The sequence below is a fragment of the Saccostrea cucullata genome, unplaced genomic scaffold (genome assembly GCF_032062105.1).
Source record: "Saccostrea cucullata isolate Sc308-1 unplaced genomic scaffold, CSIRO_AGI_Scuc_v1 ctg5643, whole genome shotgun sequence".
NCBI lineage: Eukaryota > Metazoa > Mollusca > Bivalvia > Ostreida > Ostreidae > Saccostrea > Saccostrea cuccullata.
The window spans coordinates 98,957-121,379 of record NW_026919400.1 but is presented as its reverse complement, the minus strand read 5'-3'; the positions used below and the strand labels follow the sequence as shown (position 1 = coordinate 121,379).

The following is a 22,423-nucleotide window of genomic DNA, read 5'->3' as shown; positions in this document are numbered from 1 at the left end:
TGACTGGGTTAGGTAGTTTAGAGACTTATTTATGTAGAACCATGACTGGGTTAGGTAGTTTAGAGACTTATTTATGTAGAACGACTTTTTTATGTTCAACCGTGACTGGGTTATGTAGTTTAGAGACTTGTTTATGTAGAACCGTGACTGGTTTAGGTAGTTTAGAGACTTGTTTATGTAGAACCCGTGACTGGGTCATGTAGTTTAGAGACTTGTTTATATTGAACCATGACTGGGTTATGTAGTTTAGAGACTTATTTATGTAGAACCGTGACTGGGTTAGGTAGTTTAGAGATTTGGTTATGATCAACCGTGACTGGATTATGTAGTTAAGAGACTTTTTAGCTCACCTGAGCTGAAAGCTCAAGTGAGCTTTTCTGATCACCCGTTGTCCGTCGTCCGTCCGTCCGTCTGTCCGTCCGTCCGTCCGTCTGTAAACTTTTCACATTTTCAACTTCTTCTCAAGAACCACTGGGCCAATTTTAACCAAACTTGGTACAAAGCATCCTTGGGTGAAGGGGAATGTGTAGGACCGTGACTGGGATATGTTGTTAAGGACTTTTTTATCTTGAACCGTGACTGGGTTAGGTAGTTTAGAGACTTATTTATGTAGAACCGTGACTGGGTTAGGTTGTTAAGAGACTTGTTTATATTGAACCGTGACTAGGTTATGTAGTTTAGAGACTTGTTTATGTAGAACCGTGACTGGGTTAGGTAGTTTAGAGACTTAATTGTTTATGTAGAACCGTGACTAGTTTAGGTAGTTTAGAGACTTGTTTATGTAGAACTGTGACTGGGTTATGTAGTTTAGAGACTTTTTTATGTAGAACCATGACTGGGTTATGTAGTTTAGAGACTTGTTTATGTAGAACCGCGACTGGGTTAGGTAGTTTAGAGACTTGTTTATGTAGAACTGTGACTGGGTTAGGTAGTTTAGAGGCTTGTTTATGTTGAACCGTGACTGGGTTAGGTTGTTAAGGACTTATTTATTTGGAACTGTGACTGGGTTAGGTAGTTTAGAGACTTGTTTATGTTCAACCATGACTGTGTAATGTTGAATAGTGACTCACTGGGATATGTAGTTCAGTGGTTGGGTTACACTGTTCGGTGACTGGGATCTGTTGAACCATGACTGGATTACTAGGTTTCCCTGTGTATCGGATTTTTGTTTCCGATTAATGTTTTTTTTTATGAATTGTGGCACAGTTGAACATTTTATTAGGTTATGTTGAACACCTATATATCATCATATATATTGCTCGTTGAACGTTATTTTATTTCTAGGACCTAATTCCTTTTATCCAGGTTCACATTTAGAGACTAATTACCTAGCTTTATATGGGCTGGATTCCATTTAACAACCTTCTTTTTGTCTCGGTAGATTAACATACTTAATCAAGTAAATAATATTCTGCAGTACGTGCACATGCTAAGTACTAAAGTAGGTCACTAGTTCTACTTTGGCATGCTTGTGTATAGAAGTGATACTAATAGGTGATGAAATTTATTATGTTTACTATTAAATACCACAAACTTAGTGAAATCGTACTTTCGCTTGGATGTCATAATATTAGGTCTCCGATTAAAAATCGAATTAGTTGCCACACATCATCATGTTTACAAAAGTATATTGCATCGGGATAGAATATGTGTTCTATTACAAAAAACCATACCGGAAATAATATTCCCGGAATCCAAGACTAGGTTATGTTATAGACTCTACCGAGACGTTTTGTTACCGTTTTGTACGTCATCAGAAAAAGATTCAGGTGCGTGAATTGTTAATGAGTCTTCAGATTCTCGCTCTGATTTTCATGAATATGATTCTGACAGCAAACATTCATTTGGTAGCAAGACGGACGTAGTGATGATGATACCAAATCAACAATGTTTGAATTTGAAATGAAACAGGTAGGTGGATCTTGGTTTATAATACTATGTATCTTATAAAAAGGCTTATTGATATGTAAAAAATAAATAATAAACAATTTTGATGGGGACTTGATTATGGACAAGAGAAGAATTTTTACAAGACACTATCAGGTCTGGTACAATCACTAGATTTAGCTATATACGTAGTTTGATTTACCTACTTAGTTAGCTTTATTTACCTACCTGAAGTAGCTTTATTTAGCTATCAAAGTAATTTATTTCTATAAAAATACCTACGTAGCTAAATCTAGTGATTGTACTTGACCTGAATATATACCTAGCAAACCTGTCAAGAGAAATTTCAAGGTTGGTACTTGTACATGTAGCAATAAAAATATCTGTATAAATTCAAGAATATTGCAAAATATTCACATCTGCAGAATTATAAATAGCATAAGTAGCCTTTGTGGGGTGATGAAGAGGGAATGAAAAGTTGAATAGGTCCAGGGTTTTCAAAGACTGTTTACTAATGGGGTACATTAAGAATTGGATAGGTGGGTCTTCACTGTCAATTAAATCACCATTATTGCCTCATATGTGGGCTGCATGATTATAAAGAATCTCATTTTTCAGATATTTATGAAATGTTATGAAGATGGCTACAGTTATGATTTTCGGCTTTTCAATTATGATTAAAGGAAAAAGAGTTGTCAAATACTTGTGCAGACTTTTCAAAATAAAGGTCACCATGTGTTCCTTGACAGGTTTGTGTTTAAAACATAACTAATATTATGAATATAAGTCTGGGAAATTATACTTTGTAAAGAATATTTCCTTTCATTCTTATAGTTCTCGTGCAATTTCAGATTATTCAAATTCATTTCCCTGGTTTAGGGCTGGGCTTTACAATGGGATTTTCAGCTGTGGAGCTTTAAAGAATTACTACATAGGGTTTCCAATGTAGCTTTGTAAACAGAATCCAGAAATTAGAAGAGGAGAGACAATGCAGATGCAGCATTAGCATTACCAATTACTTACCACTGCTGAGAAAATGGTAAAGATATATTAATATATTATTATACCTCTACTGTAATTACTCTGTATAAATTAATACCATAAAAAAAATCTCTATTTCCCCGAGAAGTGACTATTGCCCTCATCTGAGGACTACTCCCTGGAAAATCAGAGCTACTCCCTGGGACTACTCCTTCATGAATATTTATTAGTAATTTTAACAAATCAAAGTGTTCAGTGGGTGTAGCGTTCAAGGAATCTCGAGTCTGTGACGTCATGTTATTAGCAATGTAGCTGTGACGTCAAAACATTTTGGCGAGCGATGTCAAAATCATACTTGAATTCTACCAAAATGAAGACAACGATAATTTTTCAAAATGTCAGTGAAAATACTTTTTAAAAATAATTTAATTGTTTAAGGACACGATGCTTCACTTATCATACAATGTGTTAAACCGCATGCATTTGTAATTATGCCTCTACAGTTTTTTAGCTCACCTGAGCCGAAGGCTCAAGTGAGCTTTTCTGATCACATTTTGTCCGGCGTCCGTCTGTCCGTCTGTCTGTCTGTCCGTAAACTTTTCACATTTTCGACTTCTTCTCAAGAACCGCTGGGCCAATTTCGACCAAACTTGCCACAAAGCATTCTTGGGTGAAGGGGATTTAAGTTTGTTCAAATAAAGGGCCATGCTCTTATCCAAGGGGAGATAATTGAGAATTAGTAAAAATTTGGTGGTATGTTTTAAAAATCTTCTTCTTAAGAACCACTGTGCCAGGAAAGTTGAAACTTATGGGGAAACATCCTCAGGTAGTGTAGATTCAAGTTTGTTAACATCATGACCCCCGGGGGTAGGGCGGGACCACAATGGCCGACCAAAGTTTTATATAGAAATATATAGGAAAATTCTTTAAAAATCTTCTTCTCAAGAACAGCAGAGCCATAATTGCTCATATTTATATGGAAGCATCCCCAGGTAGTGTAGATTCAAATTTGTTAAAATCCTGACCCCTAGGGGTAGGGCAGGGCCACAATGGCCGACCAAAGTTTTATATAGAAATATATAGGAAAATTCTTTAAAAAACTTCTTCTCAAGAACAGCAGAGCCATAATTGCTCATATTTATATGGAAGCATCCCCAGGTAGTGTAGATTTAAGTTTGTTAACATCATGACCCCCGGGGGTAGGGCGGGGCCACAATGGCCGACCAAAGTTTTATATAGAAATATATAGGAAAATTCTTTAAAAAACTTCTTCTCAAGAACAGCAGAGCCATAATTGCTCATATTTATATGGAAGCATCCCCAGGTAGTGTAGATTCAAATTTATTAAAATCCTGACCCCCAGGGGAAGGGCGGGGCCACAATGGCCGACCAAAGTTTTATATAGAAATATATAGGAAAATTCTTTAAAAAACTTCTTCTCAAGAACAGCAGAGCTATAATTGCTCATATTAATATGGAAGCATCCTCAGGTAGTGTAAATTCAAGTTTGTTCAAATCATTACCCCCGTGGATAGGGCGGGACCACAATGGCCGACCAAAGTTTTACATAGAAATATATAGGAAAATTCTTTAAAAATCTTCTTCTCAAGAACAGCAGAGCCATAATTGCTCATATTTATATCGAAGCATCCCCAGGTAGTGTAGATTCAAGTTTGTTCAAATCATGACCCCCCGGGGTAGGGCGGGGCCAAACTTTTGGATTCAAACTTTTCAATAGTAAACCAATTACTACTTTTTCCTAGCCACAATGCTCGGGTAAGCGATGTGGCCCATGGGCCTCTTGTTTTTAAATGTCGGAATATCTGGTTAAAAAAATTTAAATTGCCTATCATTGTTTCAGTATAAAAAAAAAGTTATGGAATGGGAACTTGGGAAATAGCAAATTTAAAGTTCCCCTTGGCAGAGAACTATTTCCTCCGGGAAATAGTTTCCTCTCCTGGGGAATCATAAATTTGCTATTTCCCTCATACCCATTTCATAACTGTATACTATTGTACATGGATAGGAATTGCCTTGTCTGTCTGTTGATTTGCATTTTTCCCTACTCTGTTACTTTACTTCAAGGATATATGAAGCTCTTGTTTTCTTCAAAGATAGCCAGAAGAATTTGTGAAGAATCTTACCCAAGTCATTTGATGACATTTTCTTCAATTGACAAATATAAATATAGCATTATCATAAACATGACATTTATTTTAAAAATCTTAGAATATGTCTAGTATGGTTTATTTCAATTTAATTTGAAAACTGTCCTTTTTCACAGGTACATGCCTTGAGTACTACTTTTGTGTATTTGGAGACAGTCCACTTGTTCTTTAAACCAGAAGTGGAAATTTCAGTGCTTGTTAAATTTTCTCCACAAGTTATTGGATGCTACATAGGAAGAAAATGGGGTCATACTGAACAGAATAGTTTGGATACACCTTATAGATTTTGAAAGCTTGAGACCTCAAGATCAACCCAAATGGTGTACCAAACATGAAGAAAAAAAGACAATTTATGATTGAAGAAGCTTGTATAGTAGCCAAAATTTCAGGGTTTTTCATATATGTTAACTTATACGATTTTATTGGTACATGTACTTAAAGATTGTTAATATCTTGATTTTAAATATGTATCAGGTTTCACTTGCAGGAATACACAAAAATTCAGAGTAAATTTTAAGTGTTTATTATGTTAGAAAAGATCAAAGTTCAAGGTCAACAGTGCTTTGTTTTACCAAATATAACACTATTATAAAGACTAATTTCCTGTATACAGGTTTAATAGCAAATAATTCAGAATATGATTTGGGGAAACTGTGATTTTTTTCTTTTAAATCTTACCTTAATTTAGAACCATGATGTATACTTGTGCAAGTAGATTTTTTTTTCAAGCATACAAAATTTCAAGGTCATTATAATTTTGGAAGTGAATATAAAATATCAGGAAGCAGTCAAGCATTGTAATTTTTTTGTTGTTGAATGTACTTAGTTATTGAGTAATATTCAAATTTTAATCTGCAATGAAATTAAAAATTATAAATGTTTTAATTTGTTGATTTTTAAAACATCGTGTTCATTCATTTTGAGTTTGTTGCCAGGACAATATGTCTGTCAAGAAAATGGCTCTGATATTCCTTTTTGTTCAGTTTGACCCTTGACCTTTGATATTGTGACCTCAAAATCTAAAGGGGTCCTCTACTTTTCAAGAAACCAGTGTACTAAATTTGATGTCTGTCAAGTAATGGGTCCGCAAGATTTTGAATGATTAAAATCTATATACTGGTATATCGAGAATTATAACTCTTGACCTTTGACCTTGTGAACTCCAAATTAAAAGGGACCATCTACTTATTAGTGGGTACCAGTGTACTATGTTTATTTATCTATTAAGCAAATGTTTTTTTTAAGATAAGAGAGAACACACTTGGTCTACTGATTGACAAACAGGTACTAAGCAGTATGTGAATATCGCCCTGCTTAAAGGAAATGTAAGATAATACAATTCTGGTAACCCCCCCCCCAATTTACCCCATTTAACCCCCTAAGAAATAATTATTGATTGAAAACAAAAATGTACAATATACTGGTATTTTTCAACGGCAAAATTTAATTTTTTGAAAATATTTAAATCAGCAAAATAACTCCTTGCTGAAGTTCAGGGATGAGAAAATTTGAAAATTCACAAAAAATGTCCAACTTTAAGTAAAAAGTACAGCAAAACATTTGAGAATCCAAAGACAGATTTTTTTATATAATGTAGACAGACATGTTGTCTAATAATTGGTATGAGATTGAGTTGGTTCTAAGCGTCACTTTCTGAGTTACAGGTTTTTGAAAAGTGAATATTTTCACCAGTTTTCAAAAATCTGGAAATATGCCAGATTTGTGACCTGTTTGCACTTAAACGGGAGCACAGTTTGTGATTATGAAAAATTTTCTGAAACAAGTGTATCTTGTTACTTTCAACCATATATGGATATTTTTTATCATTACCAAGCAAAATGCTGATTTTTTAAATATAAAATCCTGTAAAATTCCTGTTTTCACCCTGCGTAAGGACCAAAAATTCTATTTTTAGTAACAGTGTCGATTTAACCCCTTAAGTGAGACCACACTGAAAAAAAATTTGTGGCAAAATATTTCATACTATAGAAGAAATTTACACACAAAATATGAGGTTGATCCGAAAACCTTGCTCCCATAACCTCTTGCATGGTTTTCTCGTAGACATGCTCTTAATAACATCTCTAAATATCTATATTACGAAAACTTGTGTTCTACAATTGACGTCATCTCGCCTACTATGACGTAATAATGTAGCACTGATTAAGGTAAGATTCTTGTCTGGTATCTGACTAGATGAAACATTCAAAGTATATTTGCTTATATGACTTATATATTAAGTGTAAAGGATTTAAAAGACCATATTTTTCTTTCCTCGTTACAAATGTACAATTTTAAATAGAAATGGTAAACTGCGTTTGAAAAGTAGCAGGGACTATATTTTTGGCGGAATGGTGGTGTATGAAAATATCTTCTTTTCTGCCTCTAAAATTATAATAGAGCAATGAATTAAGTTATAATTTTTACACAATCAAAGACTTAGAGAAATTTTCAAATGTAAGTTAAACTAAAAAAGAGGGACTAAACTTCCAATATATATCAAATTTATATGATTTTGCAAACAAACTGGAACTTTGTTAGCTTTTAAACGCTTCATATCAAAGTGCAGATTTGAGCCAAAAATCCATAAAAAGTTTGTTTTTTTTTTCTTAGTAAACGATCAAAACTTTTTGTTTTTGTATCATTTTGTACATCTTTAAGACTACTTTAGTATATGTGAAAATAAGAAAAAGTTAAATATAGGAAGCATCTGTAAATAACTAATATATCCTAAAAAATTAAGAAAAACAGAGAAAATTCGGATTAACAATTATCCAGTATAGTTAAATTATCTATGTAAATTTGGTAATATCATGCTATAGACCAGATATAGTAATATGTTATTATGCAAAAAGATCAATCTTTAAACTTTCGAAATAGAAGTAGGTATTACATGATTGGCAACAGTATTTTTATATTCTTAATGTCAAGGAAAAAGATAATGACCTTGACCTGACCCTGCCTTTAATATAAAACGGTCAAATTAAATATCACTGATACTATCACTTACCCATATTGTCTTCTTGATTCTGTGAGAATTTCATTATTTTTAAATATTAGAAATATGAGAAGAACACTACCTTAAGTCAAGGTAAAATATTTTGAATGGTTCCTTATAACCTCTGCGTATTGGTTCAGAATCATCAAAGCCTCTCATCTGATGTATCTTTGTTACTTGATATAGGCAAACAGAAAGTAGGTCACCTTTTGAAATTTTACGGCTACGTGTATATTTAAATATTTAAGACACTATTTGGATTATAATCATCAAATTGTTAATTGAGGCATTTTCGTATCGGAGCACATTTACCAAAAAGTAGGTTACCGGGAAAATTCATGGCTGTATCTCAATAATTAAAATTGTAAGGGCCTTCAAATGAAACTTTGTAAATTAATTCTCGGTGTTTATAAAATAATTTGTTGGTCTTAATGACCTTCTTTTGGAATCAAGAAATATAAGTAAGCAATCGACTAAATTCTTCATTAAGAGTGTCGGGTCTAAGACATGTCTGGATTTACGCGGCTAGGGTAAGGCTGTCGGTAAATAATCTAACTATTCAAACTGTAGTAACTTCTCTGAACTACCTAGATATGACGTCATAATAGAATATGACGTAAAGTCACTGCATACTTGAGCTTAGATGACGGGGAAAGTGTCATATTATTTTTGATTTCTTTCAAATAGCATGTTGATTTTTTTAACGTTGTAGGATTCTTCTCTGGTTTCTGACTAGATGAAACATTCAAAGTATCTTTGCTTATATGTCTTATATATTGAGGTGTAAGGAATTAAAAACAGACATATTTTTCTTTCCTCACCACAATTGTATATCTTTAAATAGAAATGGTAAACTGCGTTTGAAAACTAGCAGGGACCATATTTTTGTCGGAAATTTGGCGTATGAAAATATCTTCTTTTCTGCCTCTCAAAATTATAATAGAACAATGAATTTAATTATAATTTTTACACAATCGAAGACTTGGAAAAATTTTCAAATGTAAGTTAAACTAAAAAAGGGGGACTAAACTTTCAATATATATCAAATTTATTTGATTTTTCAAACAAACTAGAACTTTGTTAGCTTTTAAACGCTTCCTATCAAAGTGCAGAATTGAGCCAAAAATCCATAAAAAGTATTTTTCTCTCTTTGTAAACGATCAAAACTTTTTGTTTTTGTATCATTTTGTACATTTGTAAGACTACTTTATTATAGGTTTAAAATAAGAAAAAGTTAAATATAGGAAGAATAAGAAAATAACTAATATATCCTAAAAAATTAAGAAAAACAGAGAAAAATTCAAATAAGCCAATATCCAGTTAAGTTAAATTATTTATGTAAATTTGATAATATCATGCTATAGACCCGATATAGTAATATGTTTTTATGCAAAAAGATCAATCTTTAAACTTTTGAAATAGAAGTAGATATCACATGATTGGCAACAGTAATTTTTATTCTTTATGTCAAGAAAAAAGATAATGACCTTGACCTGACCTTGCCTCTAATACAAAACGGCCAAATTTAATTTCAGTGATACTATCACTTACTGATACTGTCTTCTCTATCCTGTGAAAATTTCATTAATTTTTAAATGTAAGAAATATAAGAAGAATCCTACCTTAATTCAAGCGTCGTGATTATTTTTTTAGCTCCAGTGTACTGTATAATGTTGTACATTTGAAATTTACTTGTCCCTATTCATTTTACTTGTCTAACATACTTATATTCACACAGTAGCAAATAGTAATTGTGAACCGCTCCCCTTTCACATCTGAAGACAGATATAGAATTTAAGAATCATGTTTACATTCGACTGGCACAAGTGAGTAAAAAGGATAAATTAAGGATATTCTGTGTGAATCTAAATGAGAAATGTGTCAACTAACTGAATTTGCTAGGTGACTGTATTTAGTTTATCCATTTTCGTATAAAACGCAATAAAGAATGGAAAATACCCCTTCTTATGTTGGTAAGTTGAATTTCTCGTAAAATAATTTATAAAGGAAAATATCAGACTTGCCCCCAGCATTTTATATGTACCTGAGATCACGAGGAATTGATCGATGTAATAACCTTTTCTCAATAATTATGTGTTTGCCTTTATGCCGATGCGATTTTGGTGCAGAATTTAAGAATATCATAAATGTCCGTCGCGTGATCAACAAAGTCATGTGACATCAACGAAATGCTTTATTATAATATACTTGATTAAACTCTTATCACTAGTTGACTGGGATTGCATATTAAAGTTAAAATCTAGCTCAAAATAAAATGTATTGTTTTTCATGCATTTTAAGCCTTTGGACAGCCTTATCATAGCTGCGTAAGGATGTTTAGTTTTTTTCTGAACAAGAAATTCCGCGAGATTTGAACTCATTCTTACCTTTTCATTAAATAGCGCACTTAAAATTATTAATTGTCCATAGTGGAAATAAAACGTTTTTTCTAAACCGTCATTTTAAAATGAAAAAAAAAATCGATCAGTTGAAGACTAGATGTGTGTTTAAGTTGAATGATAGTAGGTGTCTGTATTTGTATCAATTACTAAATTATACTTACATGTACATGTTTCATTTGAGTCTATAGGAATCGTCTGCTGACCATCAATTATTTTGTCCACAGCGTATCTACCAAGTACAGCTAACTTTTGCGGCTGCATATGTATCAGTTTTGACGCGTGTTCCCTTTTCATTTGAAACACTAAGTTGAAGCTACTTGAACGGCGAATTCCGTCCAATATAATACTGTCTTTAGGACACGCAACTAGTTCAGCAACAGTCTCCCTTAATCCCTCTGCATATTCCCTGGGATAGCTATCAATATTTGTAGAAATGTGAAATTGCACATGTGTGCATCCATTTTCTACAAAAAAAAATTTAAAAAAAAAAAGCGTAATAATAAGACAATGGTAAGATCATATAATTCGTTGCAAGTAACTTTTTTCGTGTCTCTATTAAATTTTATCAAATCTGTGGTTGTCTGTAGCAAAATTTGCACTTCTTCATATAATCACACTTTAAAGCAATTAAGGAACAATCTGTCTTTTAAATGAAATTTTCTGTAAGTGAAAACAATCTGATAATACTATGAGGGAACTTAAATACACAGAGACGGTTCAAAATTTTAATCTAAGTTTTGTTTTGAATAAGCTTACTTTGTAAGTACATTATTTTGTAATATTTAAAGAAAAGCGGGAGAACAGACTGAATCAAAAAGGGATGTCCCATTAACCAGTTGGAGGGAGTTTGTTAATGATTGTACTAGACCACTTTTGGTATATCCGTGAAAGAGAATAGCAAGGAAAATTATCAAATTGATTGTATAAGTGTTGGCTGTCCACATACAATGTGTTATTTAAAAATGATTTTAAAAAATGCAATTAAAAACTCTTTAGCTTAAAAATCAAACGTCAAGAGAAAACTTTATTTCCAAATTCTTAGTTTTTGCACTCATTTAATAGAACAATCCGAGGAAAAGAGTCGAAGATAATATGCATGTGGCATTTGGCGCGGTATTTTTGTGGTATCCTTTTTGTAGGTTACAAATTAACCGATCCTGTAGCTATAAGAAACGAAGTGAAAATGTAACACGGATATGATCGTATAAAGCCTCACAAAGAAATAAAAAGTGAAGGAAGTAAACACTTCATTTCTCTTGTGATAGTAAAGATTATTATGTTTTTTTTTTTGTATTGGTTTGAATAAAATAAATTATTGAAAACTTAATTTTAAATTATAACCCAGAGAAGACTTTAATTCTCTTATTTATAAACATACATTTTATTAATTAAAGTCTTTGATGAACTTCCGTTAGTAATGTGGTATATAATATTTAGGGATTGTTGGTTTTTATTCCTGGTTGGTTGATTTGAAAGTCAAAGATGAAAGTTTTGGAGAGTGTAGTAATATTGAAGTTTTGAATTTCATTCCTTTTTTTTGTATGTTTTAATATCAAACGTTATTTGACTTTATCAACATTGATAGAAAAGTAGACATAATTTGTTAATTTTTATTAGCTTGTGAGAATGTTGGTTGATAGAAGATTGAGAAATAAATATAAAATAAGTATTTATTGAGTATTTTACATTATTATTAAATAAGCATTAAGGTAGGACACAAATAGGTAGGCAAAAATTTTCCTTAAATTCAATTATTCTGAAACTTTGCTATTTTGTTCTAAGATACAAAATCTCTTTTTATGCATGATATGAAAGAAATTCAACCACACATTTTTTGCCCAAATAGTCTGATATATGGCCTATTAGACCCCTGTAAGAAGACTGTGAAATCAGACATTCGACTTGAGAATGAGCCTTATTTTAGAATTATTAATTGATCTATTTCAAATTTGTGTAATACTTTTAAAAAAAATAACATTTTTGTTACTTTAAATCAGTAAGTCAAATTGATACTGGAAAATTGGAGAAAGATATTAAGTAAAAATATAACATACATAGCATCGGAATTGAAAATTCACATGTAAATATCCGACAATTTTAGTGTTCTTAAGATAAAATGTATGATTCAATTTTTACAAAAAATCAGCAGAATAATTCAAATTGGCCCTAAAATAAAATGTGTAAAACTGAAGAAAATTGAGCCGGTGGTTTAAGATAGTTTGGCGATTAAAAAAAAATTTAATGGCAAAAAAAAAACTAAAAAATTCAGAAGATGACGTCACAATATTTGACTTTGACCTCTTGATATGACCTTGACCTTTGTAGTACATAAAGAATGGATACTCCGTATATAGGTGTCCAAATATCAGTCCTCTATTATTTATGGAACAAAAGTTATACTGCATTTTGTTATAGACTGTTACATGCTTGTTTATTGCACTTAAATAACATAAACACAGACCAAAATGTAAGCCCCCAAGTGACCAATATATAGGATTCTCCAATTTTTTCCACAATATATGACACAAACATGCCAAAGCTTATTATTTTTCTTACAAGGATCATTCATTGTTGTCAAAATAGTAATATAATTCTTTTTTTTCTCCGGTACTTTTAAGATATTGGTTAAAATAGAATCCAAGGGTGTTTTGTCCTACATTAAATATAACAATTGAATTTTATGGTTTTCCTTATCATAACTGTAATGTACATAGAACATATCTTATCTGGTAAGATCAATGTTTTGTGTTTGGTGTTTGAATGCATTTTCTGTGTAAACTATATGTTTTGCAGTCAAGAATACAAGAAATATTGATTTATTTGTTTAACTTGATATTGAATTGTTGAATTTGAATTATTATTATGAAAAATATCATAAATAACTGCATTTTATTGCGCGTGGCGCCAGGAAAAACTGATTACAGTATTTTGAGCGCCATTTTGTAAACGAACCGAAATATGGTACAGTGACATGTTATCGGCTAAAATAATTCGGGCGGCGCCTTTTATAAACGATTAGTAATTCGTTCATAAGATCGAGAGAACCGCGATCTTTTTATAAAGTAGAATACGCACTTAAACTTGCAACAATGAGCTATATACTTTTTAAGATAACTTTGCTTTCACAATTTAAGTACATATACCTGTTTTTTTACGTTCTGCATAGTAACACAAAGCCTTGCTCTCCTCAGTGGCATATTTAATACACATGTCTTCCAGGTCCTTTCTTCCTAAACATCTTAGTAGAAGCTGCATAATTACAACATCGGAACTGCTAAAATAATTATGAGACAAAGGAAAACTGAAGAGGTCCAACAGATTAAGAATTTTGGCTGATTCTTCTATCCCATATCCTGGAAGATCTATGAATGAAGATATAAATATTTTAGTTTAAGTGCATTTTACTTTGTGGAATAATAGATCAAAGATAAAAACATTTATAGAGTTCATGACCAGTTCTGTTTATACAATCTTAATTTATGAAATTTCAAGAGATTAAGAACGATACATACTCAGACATAGTAAATGATGTTTCATTATTGGTAAATCACTTTCTTTTAATGATTTTCGAATACGTTCAGTTAGACGTAGAAACTGTGTTTTAGAGGGACCCTCCTCATAAAACTGAAACATCTTATCTGTAAAACACAGATAGCAATGTAAATGAAACAATTCAATTTCTACTATATATTTTTAAAAGGATATACTTTAAATACAATTATGTTCTTCATTAATTTGTTCAACCTTCTCCCTTTCACAAGATGCTCGAAATGAAGGGAAAATGAGATGTAATGTTTGTGTAATTATTTATTTTTTATGAAGCGTCCCATTTGAGAATTATTTTAAATACATCTATATATATTAAATAAAACTATTGATTTTCATATTTTTTATATTTTGAATACAGAAAGTATGAAAATTTTTAAATTAAATTGCATCTTAAATGATATAAGGTATCTCCATCTTTAGAAATTTGTAATTTTACAAGGCGATGTTTTGATTTTCCTTTGAATTTTGAAGCGGTATAGCGGTAATATATACCCCATTATAGAACTACATGTACTATCAATTCATCTCCAGCATCTGGTAGATAAACATCTTTATCCTTCCCCATAAATTTTGATTTAGTGGAGCTATGATTTTCATATTTAACATGTGTTTTTCCTTTGACAAGACCTTTCTCTGGATGCCACTAAATTTGACCTTTTTACCATGATCTTGAGTTCAGATGATCCATTTTTACACAGAAATTTTACTTTTGTCATATCTTTTGAACAGTAGAAAATAAGTCATTTGTTCTTTGCATATGTATTCTTTATAGGAAGACCTTTGATTTGAACATGTTTTATTATGTAACAATTACATAAACGGATTTGGCAGCAGGCATAGACAATATAAGCCCTCTCCTGGCTCTCCACATATACAAGGTTAATTAATAATCATAAAGTAACAGGTTTATATATTACCAATAAGTTATATATAACTACCATAAAATTAAATAGAGTTTTTGAGAAAAAAAAATATTTAAAAAAAATAAATAAGAGTGAAGTGAAAAAAAAACAACAATTGAATACTGGTTTTTGTGGAAATGAGAGAAAAAAAATTAAAAAATTAGAATTACATCAATTTATGAACGTACAATAAGTGTATATTTGATTTAAGCAAGAACTGGAATAAATATTTTATAGTTTCACTTTATTTATGAAACTTTTGGTTTGTGATATATATTTATGAACACAATCAAACAATTTCAAACAATTTCATATTTTTTGCATAAGAAATATTACTATCACCAAATAAAAAAATATTTAGGGATACAGGATGTTGCAGGTCTATACTAGATATACAATTCAAAAGAGTATTTCTTTGTTCAGCATAATGTTGGCATTTAAAGGAAAAATGATATGTATTTTCTGTATGAAAACCACAGTTTTCACATTTTTAACAATCACTTATGTAATCTTTCTGTAAATGACTAAACTACTGGCATTATTTCTTAACTGACAATGAATAATATTTTGACTACGGTTTCCATGATTAAAAAGCTTACTGGGTGTTAAAATGAGTCTTTTTAATGGCATTAGTGAAAAAAAGATAGTGTTGGTAAACTTCTAATATGGTATGGTAAATTATTACATAGTTTAATTGTAGATGGAAGAAAATTATTCATATATGATGTGGTCCTAGTTTGAGGAATAAGAAAAGTAAGACCATTATGGTTTCTTAATGAGTATTGAGTTTGAGGTGAAATGCAAGGTCTTAAAAGATCTTGAAGGTATTGTGGGTGTTATTCCATACACTATTTTGTAAAGTTTGAGGAATAAGAAAAGTAAGACCATTATGGTTTCTTAATGAGTATTGAGTTTGAGGTGAAATGCAAGGTCTTAAAAGATCTTGAAGGTATTGTGGGTGTTATTCCATACACTATTTTGTAAAATAATATTAATTCAAGTACTTTTCCTTCAGTCAGACAATGTATTCAACCCAAATTTTTCTTATAAAAGTGCTCTTTATGAGTTCACTCTCATTTCTAAACTAATTCTTGCAGCAGCAATTTGAACTTCTTCCTATAAAGATTATTCCTTTTCATTACAATTATCCCAAACAACATCACCATATTCTACAACTGGTTTGATAAATGACATATATGTTTTTAGGTCACCTGAGTCACTCAGGTGACCTATTGCTATCTATTTTCGTCCGTCGTCGTCCGTCGTACGTCGTTCGTCGTTCGTCGTCAATCGGTCGTAAACTTTTGAACATTTTTAGCTTCTTCTCTGCAACCACTGAACCAATTTCAACCAAATTTGGCACAAAGCATCTATGGGTGAAGGGGAACAAAAATTGTGAATTTCATGATCCCTGCCCCCCTGGGGCCTGGGGGGTGGGGCCAAAACCACTAAAATTAATGCAATCTTTAAAAATCTTCTTCTTTACACCTGGACATCAAGTAGTCAAACTCTATGCATGATTGTAATCAGCATTGAGTCTTTTACCAAAATTTTGAAATTCATGGCCCTGGGGTCAGGGGTACTTGTGCTAGGGCGGGGCTAAATAAGTATATAGTGAAAATGCATTATTTCTTTAAAAATCTTCTTCTCTGCTTCTGGGTATTAAATAAACTAACTAAGTACATAGTTATGATGAACAAGAGTGCCTCTACCAAAATTGTGAATTTTATGGCCCCAGGGTCAGGGGTTCTGGTGTTAGGGCGGGGCTCTATTGATTATATAGTGAAAATACATTATTTCTTTGAAAATCCATTTCTCTGCTTCTGGGTATTAAATAAACTAACTAAGTACATAGTTTTGATTTAAGCAAGAGCGCCTCTACCAAAATTGTGAATTTTATGGCCCCAGGGTCAGGGATTCTGGTGTTGGGGGGGGGGGCTTATTGATTATACATGTATAGTGAAAAAACATTAAATCTTTGAATATTTTGTTCTTTGTTCCTAGGTTTTAAGCAAATGAACTACCTATATAGTTATGAGCAAGGGACTAAATCTTCAAGAATTGTAAATTTCAAGGCCCCAGGGTCAGTTGTACCATAGAGGGGGGGGGGGCTGTACTTATATACTGAAAATGAATGAATTGTTTGAAATGTGCTCCTTGGTATTAATCAAATTTTTTTGAAAAGCAAGGATGCCTTTCCAAAAATTGTGCAATGTGTGGATCAAAGCCTAAGAGTCAAGGATTCCTGTGTGGTAGCGGCACTACTGATTTTTGCTGAATATTACTGATTTGTTGAATTGCATTTTTTGTTCCCCTACCCTGCCTATGGGTATTAAGTAACCAAACTAAGGAACTGCTTAGTGTATAGTTATGATTACCAAATTGTAAATGCTATAGCATCTGGCTTAAAACAAATTTAATCACTGGAAAGTTGTTGAATAATGCTCAGGTGACCTATAAGGCCCATGGGCCTCTTGTTATTAATGCATCTCCACAAGGAGAATGTTTTAACATTCGTAGAACATTTAAACGTTTACATGCTTTTTCATAAGTAATTTGTATGTGCAAATTCCAGTCGGCATCACACTGAAAATTTAGTCCTAAATGTTGGTTCAATCATTGGGCCATTTAGCCAAATTTAACATTTGGATGAGAAAAAAAATACATTTACTGTTTTTTGGGTTAAAATCATCTACCATTGTTTTGAACACTGAGTCAACTCTCTAAATCATTTGTCTTATCATGAGTTTGCAGAACTGAAAACATTATTGTCAACAATAATGTAGAGTGAAGTATCATCAGCAAATAAACAAATATTAATTGTTAAATTTTCAGATATATAGTTGTGTTGATACTTGACAAAATTTTTTCTAATAATTTGCAAACAACAGATGTTACTGATAGTGATATTGGTCTATTTTTATTGGCATTATCTGCATTTGCTTTATTTTTATAAACAGGAGTAACCTGGACAATTTTCCAAATATTAGGAAGTGTTCCAGTGTCAAGTGATATGTTAAATAATTTTGTACTTGGTTTGTATATTGACCGTGTAGTATATTTTAAAATCCGAGGTGAAACAACATCAGGACCTGACGGCTTACTTATATTGATGAATTGTAACTGTTCTAAGACTTCATTTCTGTAATAAGGTGGGGGGGGGGGCTGGTCCCTGGGGTGGTAGATCAGGTTCATCATTAATGCAAGAGATGTCTGTAAAGAATCTGTTAATGGCATTGGATTTTCTATGGGATGAAGCAGTGTTTGACAATCAACCTTAAGAAAAGGTGTTGGCTTATGGTTTTTTTATGGTTGCCCGATCAAGTTCGAATTTGGTCTGGAAGTTCAATAGGCAGAAATACATATTTTGATGCCAAGTTTGGTTCTCAATGTCTTCTGGTTTGGAGCTGGGGTGTTGGGGTAGATTCCTTAACTATGCATAAGAATGAATGGGTAACTTTTTTATGGTTGCCCAATCAAGTACAAATTTTGTTTGGTAGTTCAGTAGGCAGAAATACATATTTTGATGCTAAGTTTGGTTCTCTATGTCCCCTGGTTTGGAGCTGGGGTGGTGGGGTAGATTCCTTTAGAATGCATTGGCAAAGAGAGATAACTGCTGAAGATGTTCCCATTATAAAATGAATGCTGGCTATAAGTCCATAGGGATTGATTAGCTTTCCTTCTGAAGAAAATCCAGAGCATTATCTTTATCTGTCACATTGAGATGAATTACCACCTCTGTCTGCAAATGAAGTTTGTTTTGAAGTTAAGTCAATTTGGAATGCTATGAACTCTGTGAAATGTGGATTTAGATATAAATTTTTATAATTTATTTTTGTTTAAAAGTTATAATTTCATTGAATTCTAAAAACAAGAAATAGATTAAAGAAGATTTTTTTGATTTCCTTTTTTCACTTTACGTTAATTAATTTTTAAGGTAGTTTTATAAAAACCCCATTCTATCATTAATACTGAAAAAGTTCTTATTGTAAATTTAGAAGAAAATGATGAGAGAGGTACAATTAATCCTTTGGGATCAATTATCTAGCCTGTTGCAGAAAATTTAGAAGGCTTTTCTTTATCTTTAATATTAATGAAACCCTTTGTCTGCAACTGCTGTTTATTGAAGTTAAGGTCAAGCCTTCATGATATTTGCATTCATTGAAGGCTGGCATTCTATATAACACAAGCTTCATAATTGTTTAATACATTCAATGTTAAGTTTTTCTTTGCTGCCTAATGTAAATACAAGGATATAATTTTCAGGTTTTTGAATATTCAGGAATTATCTTGAAATTTTAAGAATACAGTTGCTGTTGCTTATTCTTCGTACATTTTTTATAAATCCGTGAGCTGCACCCTTTTGATTTTACCCCATGGCGGGGCCCTTGCTGACTGGTCAGTTTTCTAGTTTCATCAATGACCTGATTGCGAAGGTATTTATACTTTCCCTGTGAACAGGATTGTTTGATTTTACAGCTTTACGATGGATTCAATTTTGCTTTCTCATCAGTATTCTAACTGTACTATTCATAAATACTTTGTCTTTTGGTCGTATTGTAATTACGTTTTTAAGGATTTGTTTATCTATGCCTTTGGTAATTGCTTCTGTAAAATTAGAGTACATTTCATCTAAATCAGTAGTATTAAAAACTTCTGAATCCCAATTTATATTTGCTAAATCATCATTGAGGTTATTGTGATCAGCATTATTATAATAAAAAAAATCCCTCTTGTATGCATATTGTTTGTGTATTTAAATAAATCTAAGGTCCAAATCAACAAACGAATCTGAACTACAAAATGGGGCAGAAACAAATGTACTGTCTATCAAAGTTGGATTTCTAGTAGGGCTGTCACGGTTAACCGAAAACTCGGTTAACTGCTCCGAAATGGCATTCGGTTCGGTTCGAGTCAGGTTTTCCGGAATTCGGTTCGGTTTTTTTTTATCTTTTATATGATACTAATTTGCTTGCAACACGCGTTGTGATTGGTTGTTTATTTCAATGAAGGGTTCTTTAACCAATAAAAATACAGGTAACATCGAAGACATTTAAACATGGCATACTCATGTGGAAGGAAAACCAAATCACAAGTTTGGGAATACTTCACGTTTTGAATGTTTCAATTTGAAACAAGATAACTCTAGTCAATAACTATATTTATTTTATTTTAAACAAGAAATTTATTACTTTGTTATTTTTTGTTACATTTCACAACTTGTTCTGTTGAATAAAATGGATAGAAATTTGTGTCAGCAAAATAGTACTTTCTACAATGTCCTAAATCCTTATTATCCTTTGATGTATATAAAGTTGTTTTATTTAAATTCTCAAAATGAAAACCGAACCGAAAAAAACAAAAACCGAGAATTTATTTTCTGAACCGAACCGAACCGAAAAATGTCTGAACCGTGGCAGCCCTAATTTCTAGTAATAATTAAATTTAAACAAGTGCCCTCCAAGAGAAGACCTTTCATTAAATACCAACAGCCCTGACCTTTTGACCTAGACCTTGGAGATTTCCGTACTTATGAAAAAACTTTAACCTTGGCTATAATTTTGGACTGGACTTTCAAACTTCACATATATAATCCTTGTGAGAAGACCATTCTTTGGATGAAAAAAAATATGACCCTTTGACGAAGACCTTGCATGAGTTTGACCTCCTTTTTAAAATTTTTAACCTTGGCCATATCTTTTGAAGAGTAAGGGTTCCCATGCTTGGCATATGTATTTTTGTGACCTACCTTATATTTTATTATTTATTATTATTATTTCCATTGACGTCTTTCGGTACCAATATAATAAATCCTTAACAATCAAACCGGAATTGTTGACCTAATTCCTTAAAAAACTAGGGGTACTGTGAGCAATGAGCTCACTAAATGATACCCCACGCCTCCCATATGCTTATAACTGATGACAATGTCCATGATTTGCCATGGCCGGAAAACCCAAAATATGTGTCAGATCAAAAAGTAAAATAGGAGGTGCACAATGGCAATATGTAATAAAGATTCTGTGAAAGTTTCATTAAATTTCACTCAGTGGTATAAGAGGAGTTGCGGATAAGAGATAAGTACCCTAAAGCGTAACAGACGGACGGACGTACAGACGGACGGACGGACGGAATTAACGATTACTATATACCCTCCCGCTATTCAAGCGGGGGGTATAAAAACAGTGTATACATCAACTGGTATAAATATTAGGTATTACTTGAAATGTTTTCCTAAATATGTGTATATCTTTACTGCAAGAAATTCGTAAAGGTAGAAAGAGCCATAACTGCCTTACCGACGACACTGCCGACTCAAGTATTTAAAAGGAAATCACCTGCTTCTATGTAATGGTTATAAGACGAAAACTGTCCATTATGTCAGATATTCGACTACCCGAGGCGCGTTAGCGCTGCGGGGAGTCTATTTGTCCGCAGTGCGACATTTTTTATCTAAACTACGCATGCGTAAAAGTCAGTTCTACTAAATTCTTGACAATTTTTTTTTTCATTTTACAACGCAACGACCACGGATGACGACGTGCATTTTTATTTTGAAAAAAAAATACCTTCAGAATCGGGTTTTTTGACGATGCCATTTACCAATTACACCAAGGTGCCTCAGTTCAAGTTTTTACTATGAAATCCGGATATATATTCTTATGTTTCGGAGTTTCCCGTTAACAGGTAATTTTTGTAAAGCAATTGGATTTGAAGTATTTTAATCCTACAACTTTTTAAGCATTTTCTTTGAAATTGGGAGATTATTTCTGGTGTATTTTTTTTAAATGCAACACTTTCTCTTTTGTGTGCAGGTTTCGAACTCGGGAGGAATTTACCCCAGTCACTCCTTAAAACAACGACAGACACTCGCTCAAACGACGTAGGACTAGGTGGACAAATGGTAATAAATCACTGTACGAAATAACAGATTCTGTTGGAATTTCGTGAGCAAAATTGTTTGCTAAATGCGGAAAAATGGATATTTCAATAAACAAAAAGCCCAGGGTTTTGTTTAAGAAAGCGCATTCTTCTCATTAATTCTTTGTGTCCATTGGATTCTATATTATGTTCCGTGAATCGAGCATTGGGAAATGAATCTATTATATAGCAATGAACGGTGAATTCAGGTACTTTATGATCGGAGCCACTGATGCGTCTACAATAATGAATCTGAGACATTCAATTCACTGGATTTTTTTGTGCCATTTTCAATAGGATTTTTTGTGAAATACTAACATTTAACGCTAGCCTACTATTTTCCTACGTTGTTCATATTAAATTGTTAGATTTGTCATTGCTTTTTAAATGCTGTTTACTTATTTATTTGCCTCGCTCTTTGTTCTCATTTTAACGTAACCTGTACCTGTCCAATAAGTTGAAACTTATTGGACACCTACAGGTAACTATTTGGACGGGGTGCAGGACAATAACAAATTTATTGAACCAGGTTTAACAAAAGATGACGTCACAGAAATGTTTTAATTATAGATACATGTACCTTTTTAATTCAAGATCAAACTACATGTATGTAAT

General features: G+C 32.3%; 1 protein-coding gene and 1 long non-coding RNA gene across 2 annotated transcripts; one reads left to right on the top strand and one right to left on the bottom strand.

Annotated features, from left to right (window-relative positions):
- Window positions 1-9,741: 9,741 nt before the first annotated feature.
- On the bottom strand, window positions 9,742-14,069 carry LOC134230738 (uncharacterized). The gene is made up of 4 exons (XM_062712577.1): window positions 14,012-14,069; window positions 13,580-13,798; window positions 10,598-10,900; window positions 9,742-9,809 (listed from the first exon to the last, which is right to left on the bottom strand). The coding sequence occupies exons 1-4, from the start codon at window positions 14,067-14,069 to the stop codon at window positions 9,742-9,744; spliced, it is 648 nt and encodes a 215-aa protein (XP_062568561.1).
- Window positions 14,070-21,414: 7,345 nt separating this feature from the next.
- LOC134230701 (uncharacterized) lies at window positions 21,415-22,209 on the top strand. Its single transcript, XR_009984406.1, has 2 exons — window positions 21,415-21,574; window positions 21,703-22,209. It is a non-coding gene; the product is annotated as an uncharacterized LOC134230701 (long non-coding RNA).
- Window positions 22,210-22,423: the final 214 nt, after the last annotated feature.